This window comes from Megalobrama amblycephala, linkage group LG2 (assembly GCF_018812025.1).
Source record: "Megalobrama amblycephala isolate DHTTF-2021 linkage group LG2, ASM1881202v1, whole genome shotgun sequence".
In the NCBI taxonomy this organism is placed as follows: domain Eukaryota; kingdom Metazoa; phylum Chordata; class Actinopteri; order Cypriniformes; family Xenocyprididae; genus Megalobrama; species Megalobrama amblycephala.
The window spans coordinates 18421355-18437243 of NC_063045.1; the positions used below are offsets into that span (position 1 = coordinate 18421355).

Below are 15889 nucleotides of genomic sequence, written 5' to 3' on the forward strand. Positions count from 1 at the left end.
CCTATTCTCTTCTGCTCCCTCTATTGTCCTGGCATCTGCCGGCAGTAATTGTTCCGGCCTGGAACACAAAAGAGCTGAGGGAAGAGACTCCAGTTGGACCGGCAACAGCTAACACTTGTAGGCTGTCTCTAGGGTGAGCTAAATGTGAAGATTTGCCCTATAAGCCGACAAGAGCGTTCACTTAGATAAGTTGTTCAGTAGCCCTTTATATGTGCCACATAAACAGCTTTAAATGCCCCAAGTGCTCTTTAAGACTGCGAAAGGTAGCCAATGCCTGAATTACATTAAAACAGTTCACTTTTAAAAGAGCAAATACACCTAATAGATTAAATACAGGTAAATGAACTTTTTTTTAAAATAAATAAAAGAACCACACAATCAAAATAGAATATTGTGTCTATCAAACATTTTATTGTATTTTTCTCCTCAAAAAAAAAAAAGAAAAAAAGTTATTTAATGCAAATAACAAAAGAACATGGTCACCTAAAGTAGCCAAAAAAAAGCAAAAATAAATGCATCAAAAAAAAAATCTGAAATTCCATCTTATAAATAACAAACCAAGAATGAAACATTTTCAGAATCAAAATTAAAGCAATAAAGTCTAATAACTGCAATGAAAATATAGTAAGATGGCAATGGAATTTCGGAAATTTGTTTCTTACCAACACAATGACTTAAATAACAAATACAAAAAAAAAAAAAAAAAAAAAAAAAAAAAAAAAAAAGCAGCTACATGGAACCAAAACTTGGATGGAAAACTTTTCCTCCGCGTACACACAGTGCACTAAATTTACCAGTGACATACATGTATTTTACTACGTCCATGCAAATTGATTAGGCTATAGTTATCGTTAACAGCAGACCGCAGTATTGAAAGGGTTTAATGAAACTTTAAGGCTTGTGTTAGCGTGCGAAAAACAAATTTGACTGATGCGACAGGATTGGGCGAATATTGCGAAGGTGACATTTCAGTACAGTGTAAGGCAATACCCTGAGTAACAACAAAAGTTTTGGAGGGGGACACAACAGTCGTAAGGGACAAATATGGACTGACGTGGTGGTCAGCGCAAGAAAGCTAATCGTTAATCGTGAAAAACGTAAAGATAATGATTTTATCTTTGCGTCATCCAGTCGGTTACAGTAGTAGTGTGTTTCTGCTACAAGTCCTCCTTATCTCGGCTGGGGACAAGCCAAGGACGACGGATCTGTGCGTTTACAAGCTAGGATTGGTTGCACCCACTCCCTGGCACTCGATTATGTAGGTGTCGTTGTTGCCGTGCTCATCCTCTGCTTTGCGTATAACAAATTTCGCCTGTAAAAGAGAGAAAATTGTAATTGATTGTAATAATTGTAGTCCCCTAGTTTTTTTTTTTAAAACAAAGGTGCCTATATAGGCTTCCACACCAGAGGAATGTTGGTTCCTATAACTATTGGCGGAAGTACCCGCTTTTTGGCTGTTTGGCGTACTGCAGGAACTGGGACCGATTTTAGTTATAGGAACGCCTTTTGAGGGGACTAAATTAGCTCCTACTTCAGAGTAGGGTCTAACCCAGCACAGTAGGATCTACAAGTGACGCAAGCGTACATTGAATGGTCAAATGCATGCCATATGAAACGCCGGTAACCGGCATATTTAAAAAACCATGTAAACATCCATGAACATGGAAAACAGCAATAGATGGATGGATCACTTCTCAACTGATCACAGTGTCCTCTAGTTGTTGAATGCCAGACTTAAATGAAGTCGCTGTCAGCCGGCTTACGCCACTTTAGAGTTGCTACCGGCGGTGCAAATGCAACCAGGAATATGGCGATTATCTCATTTTTGGGGGACCGTCGTGTTGGCTAGTTCCTATAACTACCTGGTGCGAAAGCCCCGTTCATGTCTGAACTTACATTCGTGAGCTGCTCAGCGACGTGGATTGCCGTTTGCGTGTGGAGTGTTACTGGGCCAGTTCGCATTCTGGATGTGCCGTTTGCCAAGGCCATGAAAATAATAAGCTGTAAAAAGATACATATAATTACTCTCCAGACGAGCATGTATTTGTTATGTCGCTCTGAAACAGTCGAGTGTTTGTGTGTCTGACCTGGTCTTGCAAGAACTCGTCCACGCAACCATTATGTCTGATGTTCCTTAGCAACATTTCTGCAGCCTCAATGCCAACTTTGTCAGCATACACACCTGGGGACAAAGAGGGAATATGAACAACAATCACATTTTCAATTCATATTATCAAGTTTAAGAATGTATCATCCAATTAATGGTAGGGGAACACATTGGAACATATTGTCTTGTCCAAACTAAAACTCAAAGCAGAAATGAACAAGCTTTCCTTTGTGACGTATCGCCCTCTAGTGCCAAAACTACAATACTGAACTAATTCTTCAGGACTGGGCAGCCAGACAACCCTTACCTTTTTTGCCAAGAGATGACCCTGCAAATATGCAGCCGGTGGATGATTCTGCAATTATTCTGCCAGGAGACAGAAAATATACAGACATTAATCAAACGAAACCCCAAAACAACTGCAGAGGACTGTTTGAGACCTGATGTACTCACATGATCCCATTGCCGTTTCCACAGGCCTTGTCTTTCTCTTGCAGAGACTGAATGTTGATATACAGGTCTTTGATTTCTTTCCTGATAGTGCGAACTGCTGCCGTGGACATGTCCTTCGCCAACTGAACATCAAGAACAATCAAAGTTCATAGTGAAGTTAAGAGCAGTTGGAAAATAAATAGTTTCATAAACATCAATGTCACGTTTTCCAAACAATGCTGATTAAAAAGGTAAAAAAAAAAAACAAAGCATGTTGTGGTTTACATACTTTTTTCAAGGTCCCTTATGGACTTAATCCTAGATTAGTGAGAATTTACATTTCTTTTGATAATAAATAAAATAAACAAAAGAACCATGTTTTGTTGTTGTTAAGTTTTTTTTTCCTTCTCTAAATGCTAGTTACTTTGTTAATGTATATGCAGTGAAATTAAAAAAACAACAACAACAACAATGAAAAGCATGTTGTGGTTAGGGAGCTTTTTCCAATTCTAGTTACAAAAAACAAAAAAAAAACTATGTTGTGTTTTTTTCCAATGCTAGTTACATCATTAAATAATGCATATGTAGCGAAAAACAAACAAAGCATGTTGTGGTTAAAAAGTTACGAAAAAAAAGAAAATGTAAATTATGCAGCAAAGTAAAAAAAATTAAGCATGTTGTGGTTGAGGGGTCTTTGTCCCAGAGCAAGTTACGAAAACAAGAATCGCAAATAAAGTGGCAACACAATTAAGATCTAAGTAAAAAAAATAAGTTATGATTTAAATGTAATGAGGTTAAGCCATCTTTTTTTTTTAAATGTAGTGGTTGATTTTTTTTCCATGTTCAATCAGCGCGAAAATAAGTAGTTAAGCTAACCACAAAAAAAAAAAAAAAAAAAAAAAAAAAAAGTTAACAATCTTATACCTTGAAGGGCAGCACTCCAGCTACAAAGGCCCTTCCATAGATCTTGGTGATGTTTCCTCTTTCTGTCATGTTGATGGGACTCAGTTCCTTCACAGGGTTCACCTTGAGCACCACCTCACCACCTCCCTTAGGATAGTATCCTCTGTTTTCAAAGAAAAATAGTTTGAACATGTTTCAACTTTAACGATTACAATCAGATCAAACTAAACCAAAGTTACGCTCAAATACCTCATTCTTAAATCGCAGTCAAACTGAACTCCGAATCTCTCCACGATTGGTTTGAAGACCTACGAGAGATTGGAACATTATTGCGATGAAGTGAACAGAATTAGAAGGACTTCCAGTCCGGTCCTGCCCATTGTGCAAATATACATCTACACATACCTTCATTGTGTAGTCGATCTGAGGTGCCATCTCAGCATTGGTTCCTCCCTTCAGGCACAGCTCGGACGGACCCTGAGCAAACACGGCGCACGGCAGGGATATCTGCATCAGCAGTCCCACGCTTCTACATGAAAGACAGCAAAAGTAGACTAAAGACCCGTTCACACCAAGAGCAATAACTACATTAGCATCCACACCAATGCATGATATTGTTCTGTTTATTGTAAGGACATGCTGAGTTTGTGTCTTTAAAAGCTTGAGCTCTTTAAAGCAGGATGGATTCTGATTGGGTGTCAATGTTTTTGACATCATTATTTTGTTTTTGACATTAATTTATCATATCAGCTGGAAAAAATCATGGTGAAAGTGATTCCAATCGTATTTTTCTTTATCGTCCTTGGTGTGAACAGCCTTTAGGGCCAAAAATGCTTTGTCATGGTGTCACAAATTTGTGTAATTTCATGGTTGAGGGGACATGAGGCATTTAAAAGTGTCATGAATTTACAGTAAAAGACTAAAAAACGCTCCTTACCCAGCCGTCTGAGTGTCAGCGATGTGATTCCCACCCTTAATTTTCCCAGGAGTGAGCGTAATTTCTGAGGACCCCACTGTGGCTCCCTCCAGATTGCCGTTGCACAAGTCTCTCACCAGTTCGAGACCTGACAGATGCTGAGGCCTGGTGACGTTGAACAGGGAGGGGGGGGATGTAGGGATAACAATTGAAGAGAAAACTAAGTGCGTGCAGTTCGAAATCGACTCATTTCGACCAAAATAATCAGAATAGCTCCATTCATCACCAGAAAATTAGACCTTACATTTTGAGATTAAATAACTTTTTATAAGCTGCATCTTTATATTCATATCTACAAACAGCCAAAACATTTACACAACAAAGAAAAAGAAGGATTATTAAAGAGCTCTGGTAAGAATCCAGACCTTTTAAAGGGATAAATGTGAAGGATTACATGGAAAGTAGCCATGTGCTTCTGTGCCAACTAACAAAGGGCCCCATTAAAAATTCATGTTAAAAGTATTTAACAGCATTTTTGTGGGATAAACAACGGTATAAAACAACTTTACTAAATGAACAGTCACATATCTATATGGTTGACTTCAAAAGGAAAGTGTAAATTATGTAACTGGACTTCAACAACCAACTTTGCTTTGTTTCATGATTCACTGTTGAAAGGAAAGGGGGGGAGCATAGTGAGCATGTTAAAGACATAAAAAAACAACGACTTAAATGTACATAAAGCCACACAGAAATAAATATATAATGTGTCTAAAGCAAAATTTTAGTACCTCAAACCTGGTGTGCTTCTACCGGCTCGGATTTTATTTATTTTGATTGACGCCCCTTGGATGCAACTCAGCGCCGCAGACACCCTTAAAATCTGTCCCCCCTTTAAAGAGAAACATTGAAAATTAGTTTTTTTTTTTTTTTTTTTTTTTTATAAATAATAAGCGACAACTACTACATTTAGTTCTTGCGATGCCATTTTAACATATTAAATGTTGAAACTTTAATGGGAGATATTAAACAAAAAGACTCGAAAATGAATACTCACCCCTTCCATTACACTTCCGTCCATTTCGAACGTAGTTGCGGCCATTTTCGCGAAAACCGAAAAAATGTTACGATGTATCAAAGTGCGCGTGATAAGCGACGCGCGTCTGGGGATAAAATAAGAAACTGAACGCGACTTTCACACTGTATGAAGTTAATATAAACCGGCAAATGAACACAAACAATGCCGCGATAAACGCGAACTTCTCAACAAAAGCTCTGGAACAAGGGAACAGTCCTTCAGAACTGAAACAAGAAATAAACTTAACGCGCAGTTGGGTTGATTTAAATAAATAAAGAATGACTCGACTTGCCCACAAATTAGAATTCAGCCAATTTCCTGGCAATACGATCACACTCTGGCAACTAGTCTTGCCAGTCACACTGCTATGGTGGACGAGCTTTGGGCATGCGCAGATGAGCGATGACCGATTCGTGGAGGAATCGTTCTATTGAAATGGAACATTTCAGTGAATTGTATGAATCGGTTCACTACGCCGTTCGGTTCATTCAAACATGACTTAGCGGTTTTCGAGTGAACTAATTGACTCATTGAACTGAGAACCGACTCTTTGGAACATGTCCGATTCGTAACGAACCGAGGACGGATGGATGAGCCGGTAGTCATTTTGTCATCAAAATGTTTTTGAAAACCCCTGATTTAACCTATTCATGTAATAATTCTCTGACACATTTGAGAGGTATCATAATATGTATGTTTTATTTAATCAGATATGAAAATAAATAAATAAATAAATAAATAAAATGTAGAATTAAAACTGCTTAGTATATTTTGTGGGTCATCTGAAATAAAATAAACTTTTAGTACATGGCACGGAATCTTTCTTTCTTTCTTTCTTTCTTTCTTTCTTTCTTTCTTTCTTTCTTTTATTTAATTGTTCTATTCAACGTTTTTCTTTTTATTAAAAATATTCTCTGAAATATTTGCCCTTGGCCAAAAAGCTCTCTGATTGGGCAGTGGAGCGGGGCGTGAATGTGACGTCATTTCCGATTACACCAAATCGGTAGGGAAACATGGCGGCCGTCATCACTGTGCGGGCTCCATTCGCTTTTATGGGACGCCTGGTATGTTTTTACCTTTCATCTTTCACGCATCTTACAATTGCAATGACTTTTAAAGTCAACAGATGATATTTAGGCGCTGTTTAGGCGCAAATCAGCGTCTGTAAGTGAGTACAAAACTAAAGGGTCGGAGGAACTAGCAGCCTGCAGCCATAAACAGCTGAAGCAGAAGAACTGGACGTGCATGTGTGTGGATGGTTACCAAACTGTAAATGTTTACATTTAATTAAATGTAAACATGAAGCATTTATTCATAAATAGTATTTGTTAATATGTATTAAATTATATGTGTGGAGTGTGTATAATCATATATACACACTACTGGTCAAAAGTTTGAAATAAGTCAGATATTTTAAAATGTTTTTTTTTTTTTTTTGTGAAAGAAGTCTCTTATTAATATATTTGTCTCTTTAATAATATGTCTCTGTTAATATGTATTAAATAATTTAAGTAATAAATTAATAATTATACATGTACACACCCACACTACTGGTCAAAAGTTTGAAATAAGAGATTTTTTAATATTTTTGAAAGACGTTTTACTCACCAAGGCTGCATTTATTTCATCAAAAATCACAGGTATAAATTTTAAAATATATTCCAATAGAAAACAGTTATTTGAAATTGTAATAATATTTTACAATTTTGCCGTTCATTTTTGATCAAATAAATGCAGCCTTGGTGAACAGAAGGGTTGAGAGCGAAATTTGGAATTTGATTATTGTAATGGGTCACATGCAGCCTTTTCATGAAATAATCACAGAAAAAAATATAATAATAATGAAGCAGTGGATTTAAACATTTAGGATTTCTGTTTTTTATTTTTTTGTTTTTTATTTATTTTTTATTTTATTATTCTTTTCCTTTTTAATTGTCACAAACATTGAAAAACTGCCTGACTGTTTTTGTTCTGTCGTGTATTTCAGGTCTCTTCACGCCTGCACAAGCACTGCTGCTCAAAGGTCCAGGCAGCTTGCCTTGTATACCGACCCCACTCATATTCCCTCATTGTTGGACAACAGCATCGGTTCTTTCGCACTAGTTATGGTGAGATTTAACGTTTCTAATGAACCTCTCTGGCTTTCGAATTAGCAAAATGTATTCATAATCACTTTATGCTGCTTATTGCAGTTGCAGCGAGACCAATTTTGTCATTCAAGCTCTCGGATATTGGGGAGGGAATTATGGAGGTCACTGTTAAAGAATGGTAAGTTTTATTTGTTTTTTGTTTTTTTGAACATACAAATATCTACCAGAAGAGGTCGCTATTATCTGTCTTTCATCATCAGGTATGTAAAAGAGGGTGACAAAGTCTCTCAGTTCGACAGCATCTGTGAAGTCCAGAGTGACAAAGCATCCGTCACGATCACCAGCCGTTATGATGGAATAATTAGAAAACTCTACTATGATGTCGATTCCATTGCCCTTGTAGGCAAACCTCTCGTTGACATTGAAACGGACGGTGGTCAGGGTAAGTGTTGACGGTATTTTATAAGTGCATGACTTTAAGTATTGAGTTATTTAACTTTTCATCGGCATTTGCAGTGGAAGGTCCTCAGGAGGATGTGGTGGAGACACCAGCCATGTCCCAAGAGGAACACACACACCAGGAGATCAAAGGTCACAAGACTCAGGCCACCCCTGCCGTCAGACGTTTAGCCATGGAGAATAATGTAAGTTTTTTTTTTTTTGGATTTCTCTTACACCTAAACCACAGCTGTAGAGTGTATATAAATATATATTATAATTTATATAGCTTTTATCATTATATGTAGCTTTTATCTTTAGATATTCATTATTATCTTAATCATAATTTTAGTATATGGAATTAACAAGTTTTAGTAATTTTGTTATGTGCCTGTAAGCTTGTAATTTTTTTTAGGTTTTTTTATTGTTTAAATAGCTTTTTTATTTTTGTCAAGGCAACATTTCATTCATTGTTTATTCAAGTTTCAATCATATGATCTGGATTCAAACACCCACGCGATCACAATAACAATTTGCCTGTGTCTATTAAAACTTTGACAAAATAACACCGGAACATTCAAATCTGTTCAAGCTGTCCCTGAACCAGAGAAAGCAGTTGTCATGTATAGGTATGAAAACGCTTTACAAACAGTCTTTTCAACATTACAGTTTGGTTATTTCTGTTACAAATATTATTGTTATCACAGACGTACTTGGATAAAAGTTTATAGTTCAGAATCAGATATAAACACTGATGTCTACAGTAGTGATCAAAATAGAGCAAATCACCTTTTGAAAGTAACTTGGTGCTTCAAATAACAACTGTATCATTACATCGTTATGCCACTAGGTGGCGAAACGTGACTGTTTAAAAAAATGTTATTGCCATTGAATCGTTCATTCAAGAGATTTGTTCAGAAATGCGGATTCATCCAGTAAGAGTGAGTTATTGAATCATTCTTTCAAAGCAATTTTGTAAAATGATTAATTAAAATAAAAAATAAATAAATTTAAACAGACTCCAACAATGAAGTAAATTACATGTTATTTTGTTTAGTTGTCTGTTCAGAATCGTGATCTCTATTTGAAACAAAAAAAAAAAAATTGTGATTCTCAATTTATCCAGAATCGTGCAGGGGTGCGTTTCCCGTACTCGCTGCTTCACTACCATAGTACGACGTGTTGAACAAATCAACTAGCTAGTCACGGCCGTTTCCCGAAACCATATTGTCGTAAACCTGTCGTTCAGTCACTTTGGTGAATGATGTCACGCAGGTGGTGAGTAATAACTTCTTTAAATGAATTAGTTTGAGATCGAATTAATGCTAGATTTTTTTGCTATAATTTGCGGACATGGCATATAAGGACAAATTCTCATTTTTCTCAGTTATTTTGCTTTATTTCCAGATTCAATCATAGGCTCGTTCTTACGTATCAGAGCACGTAGGCACATGCGCACTCTTCAAAAACGGTGCTTCAGATCTCTTGACAAACTAAAATATGTAAACAGACATCCCAACCTGCAAAAAGTCATTTCAGGGAGGTATCTTGCTCGCTCGCTCTAGATTCCGGGAGATTTTAACTAATTTGCGGGCATCAGGGAGCCGCTATCAATATGCGGGAGACTCCCGGAACTTCCGGGAGACTTGGGATGTCTGTGTAAATGACATTTGTATGTATTCTAAATAAAAGATATACATTGTACTTAATGTCAGCTTGCTTATTTTGCTCAAGATAATGATTTATTAAGTCCACATGTCATAAAAACAAGAAACTAAGCTTCTAACCTCAGTTTGAGAGCTGTCGTTCCAACCACGCAAGTTTGCGATGCAGTTTGCGAATGTTCATTTGAACTGGTTTCAGGAAACACCAAATCATTGAACAATGTTAGTAATGACGGAACTTGCGATCTTAGTTGGCTAACGATGCTTTTGGGAAACGCACCCCAGCTCTATAGTTAAGGGAAGGAGGAGGTGGTTCAACATAACATTAATGACAAAAATAAACATACAACATCATGAAGGATATATGTGGCATATATATATATATATATATATATATATATATATATATATATATATATATATATATATATAGAGTATATCTCAGACATATATGACATTAGGAATATAAAAAATTTAATTTAATATAAACAGTAAATGCATTTAATGCATTATGCATTTAAGTAAATAAATAAATCTCTGAGGTATAAAATTCCCGCCCTAGTTTATTTGTCACCGAATAATCAATTTTACCTGGAGCATTATGGGGTGATTTAAACTATATTTGCAATTAGCAGTAAGTCACAGGGGTACATGCAGAAATCAAACAGAGCATGGCGTCAGCATCGGTGGGGGGTTGACTTTAGCCATTGTCATCAAGGGTCATAAACTCTTGCACAGGATGGGAAGTTGCTAGGCAGTGCAGTAACCCAATAAATCAAGGTCATGAGATGTAGCTAGAAAAATGGCTAGCCTGTCAGCGTCACATAGTTGGAGAAATTAGTGTTGTTGCTATGGCCACAAATAGGGGGCAGGATTTTTGTGCCGTTTCTCTGTAACAAAATAAAGGATTTCTGTCTCAAAATCCTCACAGATCAAACTAAGCGAAGTCGTCGCCACTGGAAAAGATGGGCGCATTCTCAAAGAAGACATTCTGAACTTCATAGCCAGACAGACGGGGGCCATCTTACCCCCCAGCACCCTTCCAGGAGATTTGTCCTCCCCCTCCTGCGTCTGTAGCACCTTCAACTCCAGCTGTGAAACCCAGAGAGAAGACGACTCCACCTAGTATACCTACACCTGTGATCCCTAAACCTGTATTTACTGGCAAAGACCGCACTGAACCCATAAAAGGTTTGTTCGCTTGCCTGTTTTGATTCGTAAATTGAAAAATTTGCTGAAATATTTAACAATTTTTTTTTATTATTTTTTTTTACGAAGGCTTTCAGAAGGCGATGGTTAAGACAATGTCAGCAGCCCTAAAGATCCCTCACTTCGGTTACAAAGACGAAGTGGATCTGAGCCAGTTGGTCCGGTTGCGCTCCGAGCTGAAAGGCCTGGCTGAGTCACGAGGAGTGAAGCTCAGCTACATGCCATTCTTCATTAAGGTATGAACGCGATTTTTGTGAAGAAAAACAACCTCCAATCAAACCTGGTGTTGATATCGGTATTTTCATCATCAACAGGCAGCGTCTCTCGGTCTCCTCCATTTTCCCATTCTTAACTCATCTTTGGATGAAAACTGCACAAATATCACCTATAAGGTAATGTTTCCGTCTAAATAATGACATTTTGGATTAAATCGAGGTAGATCGTTGACCACGGGTCTTTCTCCTCCAGGCTGCTCATAACATCGGACTGGCGATGGACACTAATCAAGGTCTTCTGGTTCCCAACGTGAAGAACGTACAGATGCTCAGTGTCTTCGAAATCGCAGTGGAGCTCAACCGCCTGCAGACGTTGGGAACATCGGGACAGTTGGGGACTGTCGACCTCACGGGGGGAACGTTCACGCTCTCAAACATTGGATCTGTAAGTTGAGGGTTGAGGAAGACCATGGCTTGTTTCTTTATTCAGTGCTAATTCCATAGCTATACATGGAAATGGCATAAACATTAACTTTGATGTTGATTTCCGGATTTGCTTCCTGACAGATTGGAGGAACCTACGCAAAGCCGGTCATATTACCACCAGAGGTTGCTATTGGTGCTCTTGGGAAGATCCAGGTGTGTAAAGTTTCATGCTAAAATTCCAATTTGCATACAATTCAGCCTATGTAGTTTGCAAGATTAGGATTAGTGCATATCAATGCATAATACTTTGGAAAACTTTGCGAAGTATCCATTGTTAGTAATAATGATACAATAAAAAATTTTACGACAATGTAGTATGTTCCTATACTGTCTGGTATATTAATCTGCTACATCCTTAAGTATGCATTTTTCATACTAGCATTATAATGTCTTTTTGTGCTTTGTTGACATTTGAAAAATTTGGATTTGTCATTGGATTCATTTGAAATTGTTTTGTAACAGAACTTTTTATTATTATTATTATTATTTCGTATTATACACTATCTACTATGGAAGCTTGTTTCTACCTCACAGTAAAAAAAAAAAAAAAAAGATAATTGTGAATTTTTATCTCTTCTTCTCACAATTGCAATTTTTAACCCCGGTTTCACAGACAAGGCTTAAAGGATTAGTTCACTTTCAAATAAAATTTTCCTGATAATTTACTCACCCCCATGTCATCCAAGATGTTCATGTCTTTCTTTCTTCAGTCGAAAAGAAATTAAGGTTTTTGATGAAAACATTCCAGGATTATTCTCCTTATAGTGGACTTCAATGGCCTCCAAATGGTTGAAGGTCAAAATTACAGTTTCAGTGCAGCTTCAAAGGTCTTTAAATGATACTAGACGAGGAATAAGGGTCTTATCTAGCGAAATGATCGGTCATTTCGAAAAAATGTAAATGTATATGCTTTATATAAACAAATGATCGCCTTCTAAGTGCTTCCGCCAAAACCGTACTTTCGTATTCTTCAAAAAGCTTACGCCTTCCCTATTCAACTTACGGAACGAACGCAGCGCCAGTTCCATTTTTTTTTCCCGTAAGTAGAATTTGTATAATTTCTTTTCGACTGAAGAAAGAAGGACATCTTGGATGACATGGGGGTAAATTATCAGGAAAATTTTATTTGAATGTGAACTAATCCTTTAAGCTAATCCTAGACTAAAATGCATGTTTAAGCTGTTTCAACTGAATGCAACTTGCACTGACCTGTCTTAAAAAATGTCAGTGCCATTGTTTTGTCTTAAGATGCACACCAGTAATGTTTTTTCTAAAACAAGTTTATAAAAGATACTTAAATGTCCTAATTGGACTAAGGCCTAATGATGGCTTAATCAAAGCCCTGTCTGTGAAGCCAGGTCATTATTGTGAGATATAAACTCAAAATTGCGAGTTATCTCACAATTTTGACTTCTTTTCTCACAATTGTGAGATATAAAATTGCAATTGTGAGTGACACAGTCCAATTTTGAGGAAAAAACTTGGAATTGCCTAAATTACCTTGGCTCATGTAGGCAACACAAGCAGATGTTGCCATTTAGATATGCATAATTTTTGGCCAATAGCTGTGGCAGAATCTCATGTATACTTAGCCATTCCCATAATGCATTGCAACATGGTCAGTTTAAAAAATCCAAAATGGCCAACAAAGCTAATATGACAATTTTATTCACTCAGTATAGAAAAAGCTTACGGTAATAAAAGTAGTTCAACCTAGTTAATTTTACACAATATATATGTGTGTGTTATGTATTGTACCGCCTACTACACTATTGCGCAGTTAGCTTAGCAACATGCTAACGTTAAACTAAGTTGAAATTAGGGCTGTCAAACGATTAATCGCATACAAAATAAAAGTTTGAGTTTGCCTAATATATGTGGGTGCACTGTGTGTAATTATTATGTATATATAAAAACACATCCATGTATATATTTGAGAAATATTTACAAGTATATGTATTTATTTATATTTTTATATAATTTATATTATATATAAATACATTTTTTGTACATAACATATTTCTCTTAAATATATACATTAATTTGTGTGTATTTATATATACATATTATTTACACACAGTACTCACACATATATTATGCAAACTCAAACTTTTATTTTGTATGCGATTAATCGCGATTAATCGTTTGACAGCCCTAGTTGAAATCAATTGTAAACCGTGCAACTTGTATAACCTGCAAATATGACTTGTAGTTGCTGCCTATATAGAGATCAGATCAGTCACTTATGAGGTTCTAGTTCAGTATGCAGCCTTAGTAGGCAGAAGACACCAAGACTAGGTTTTAGAACGGAGCCCGATTTTAAAGTGACATGTTCTTTTGGCACTCTCAGGTGCTGCCCCGGTTCAACCACAAGGACGAGGTAGTGAAAGCACACATCATGAATGTGAGCTGGTCCGCAGACCACCGAATCATCGACGGAGCCACCATGTGTCGTTTCTCCAACCTGTGGAGATCATATCTGGAAAACCCCGCCTCCATGGTCCTGGATCTAAAATAGAAAGCACATCTTTCTCCAAGCACATCTAGGCATATGACTCCGTATCCCGACACTAAAGATTTTTCGTTACTGGGCACTGAGCTGTTTGAGCCATTGGTCTCCATCATGACTGTTGCACATAAAAAAAACATTTCAGCAGTGTCATGAAGCTAATAGCTAACTGGTGTTTTGTTGTTGTGATTCTCTCCTCTTGTTGCCTTACTGACAAAAGATGTTACATCTACCAGAACGTATTGTGAATTGTTGAATGTTAGAGAATATGAATTTAATGTAGCAATATGAAAATTTACCCATGATCCTTTTTTTTTGTAAATTAACTTTCTACATACTGTAAAGTCTCCAGTGGTGTTGCACAAGGGTTTTTAAAAATCAGCAATGAACATTAGTGATATTTGTTAGTGGGTAACATCTTTTAAAAAATAAGCTCATGAAAATGTCACCAAAATCAAATGAAAAAGAAATTATATTTCTAGAATTATTATTATTGTCATTTTAAAATATTACTATTCCTAAAAATGGACTTTTCTTGATGCAAAATATAATTTCTTTTTTCTTTTCTTTTTTGGAATAAATTATGACTATGTTCTTGGTTCATGTTTTTTCAGTGCTGCTTTTCTTTCCAGTCATTGTTTTTAAAGGACAATGAAAGTATATGTGGTTCAAACTATAACTGTGGGGAATCTGTACTGATATGTCCTCTCATCTTCTCTGGTGTGACAATTCTTGTTGGAGCATAATGTTCTGCCACTCGTGAATAATAGGAGTTTCCTTAAGAGATTGTTGTGTAAGTGTGAATTTCGAAGGAAAGTTTTAATAAATTATACATTTGAGAAACTGTTTGCAGACTGTAGATTTAAATGATAATATAGTTTATACTCGGTTATTATTCCATCTCATACATAGTGAACTCCAGGAGCTGGAATGAGCACAGATGGTAAATCTTGTAGGATTTATGATCCTTAGACAAGTCAAACAGTGTATCAGTAGGGGGCGGAGCCTGTGTCTCATTCTCTGTTCAGTTTAAAGCCCAATGCCTCCATCCCTTCAGCACAAGCTAAATAGAGTTTTAGATGAGCATCTGTTACAGAAACAACATGCAGGTAAGATGTATACATATCTGAAAGATTTTCTTAGATGTCTTAAATATTAGTTTAATGTAACCGAATTAATTGTATTCTAGGTTTACTACAATAAAATAAATGTAACTTAAAATTAGTTTGGTGCAAATTAATTAATAGTCTGCAAACCTTGATTTAATCTGAATTAGTTGATTTTAAACAAATCAAGTAGATACATTAGAAGATAGTATTAGCAAAATAAGACCATATATATTGGCAGAATTAGTATAAACTGGTCTTTAAAAATCAATGAAACTAATAAAAACTTATTTATTCTGTAATATGCATGTTTGGGTTTTTTATAAGGAAAATAATACTATTATTCAGCAATGATGCATTAAATTGTTTAAAAGTGACAGGAAAGACATTTATAAAGTTAGAAAGTTTTTTTTTTTTTTTGCAAAATAAATGTGTCACGGTTTCAAAATTAATAAGAAATGTTTCTTAAGCAGCAAATCATATTATAAAGATCATGTGATGCTGAAAATTCGGCTTTGCCGTCACATGTATAAATTATACTTTAAAATATAGCCTATTCAAATATAAAATATAAAATTTAGTGTTTTCGATCAAATAAATACATAAAAGCATAAGAAAAAAATGAAAAAGTTGATTTTGAACAGATAGATACTGTATATTGTGTGCCTTTTCATATGACAAATAAAAATAACATTTTTATATATTACACAAGAAAGAGGAGAAACAGTGGAAGGGA

The 15889-nt window shown here is 36.1% G+C and overlaps 2 protein-coding genes across 2 annotated transcripts; one reads left to right on the forward strand and one right to left on the reverse strand.

Moving 5' to 3' along the window:
* Window positions 1-389: 389 nt before the first annotated feature.
* rtca (RNA 3'-terminal phosphate cyclase) lies at window positions 390-5832 on the reverse strand. Its single transcript, XM_048164372.1, has 11 exons — window positions 5416-5832; window positions 5150-5250; window positions 4380-4523; window positions 3848-3971; window positions 3692-3750; window positions 3464-3605; window positions 2561-2682; window positions 2415-2473; window positions 2088-2182; window positions 1897-2001; window positions 390-1312 (listed from the first exon to the last, which is right to left on the reverse strand). Exons 1-11 carry the CDS (start codon window positions 5458-5460, stop codon window positions 1214-1216), a joined length of 1095 nt encoding a protein of 364 aa, XP_048020329.1. The 5' UTR covers window positions 5461-5832; the 3' UTR covers window positions 390-1213.
* Window positions 5833-6351: 519 nt separating this feature from the next.
* On the forward strand, window positions 6352-14890 carry dbt (dihydrolipoamide branched chain transacylase E2). Its single transcript, XM_048164364.1, is given in 12 exon segments — window positions 6352-6500; window positions 7424-7544; window positions 7629-7704; window positions 7787-7968; window positions 8043-8170; window positions 10560-10664; window positions 10666-10819; window positions 10907-11073; window positions 11152-11229; window positions 11306-11497; window positions 11620-11691; window positions 13889-14890. Coding segments are annotated over 12 exon segments (1494 nt in total). The 5' UTR covers window positions 6352-6449; the 3' UTR covers window positions 14057-14890.
* The last annotated feature ends 999 nt before the right edge of the window (window positions 14891-15889 follow it).

Coding starts and splice junctions, on each gene's coding strand:
- rtca (XM_048164372.1), bottom strand. CDS start 5,460: ATGGCCGCAACTACGTTCGAAATGGACGGAAGTGTAATGGAAGGG. Junction 5,251..5,415: donor ACGGAAGTGTAATGGAAGGG/GTGAGTATTCAT, acceptor TTCTCTTTAAAG/GGGGGACAGATTTTAAGGGT. Junction 3,972..4,379: donor GCTGACACTCAGACGGCTGG/GTAAGGAGCGTT, acceptor TCTTTCATGTAG/AAGCGTGGGACTGCTGATGC.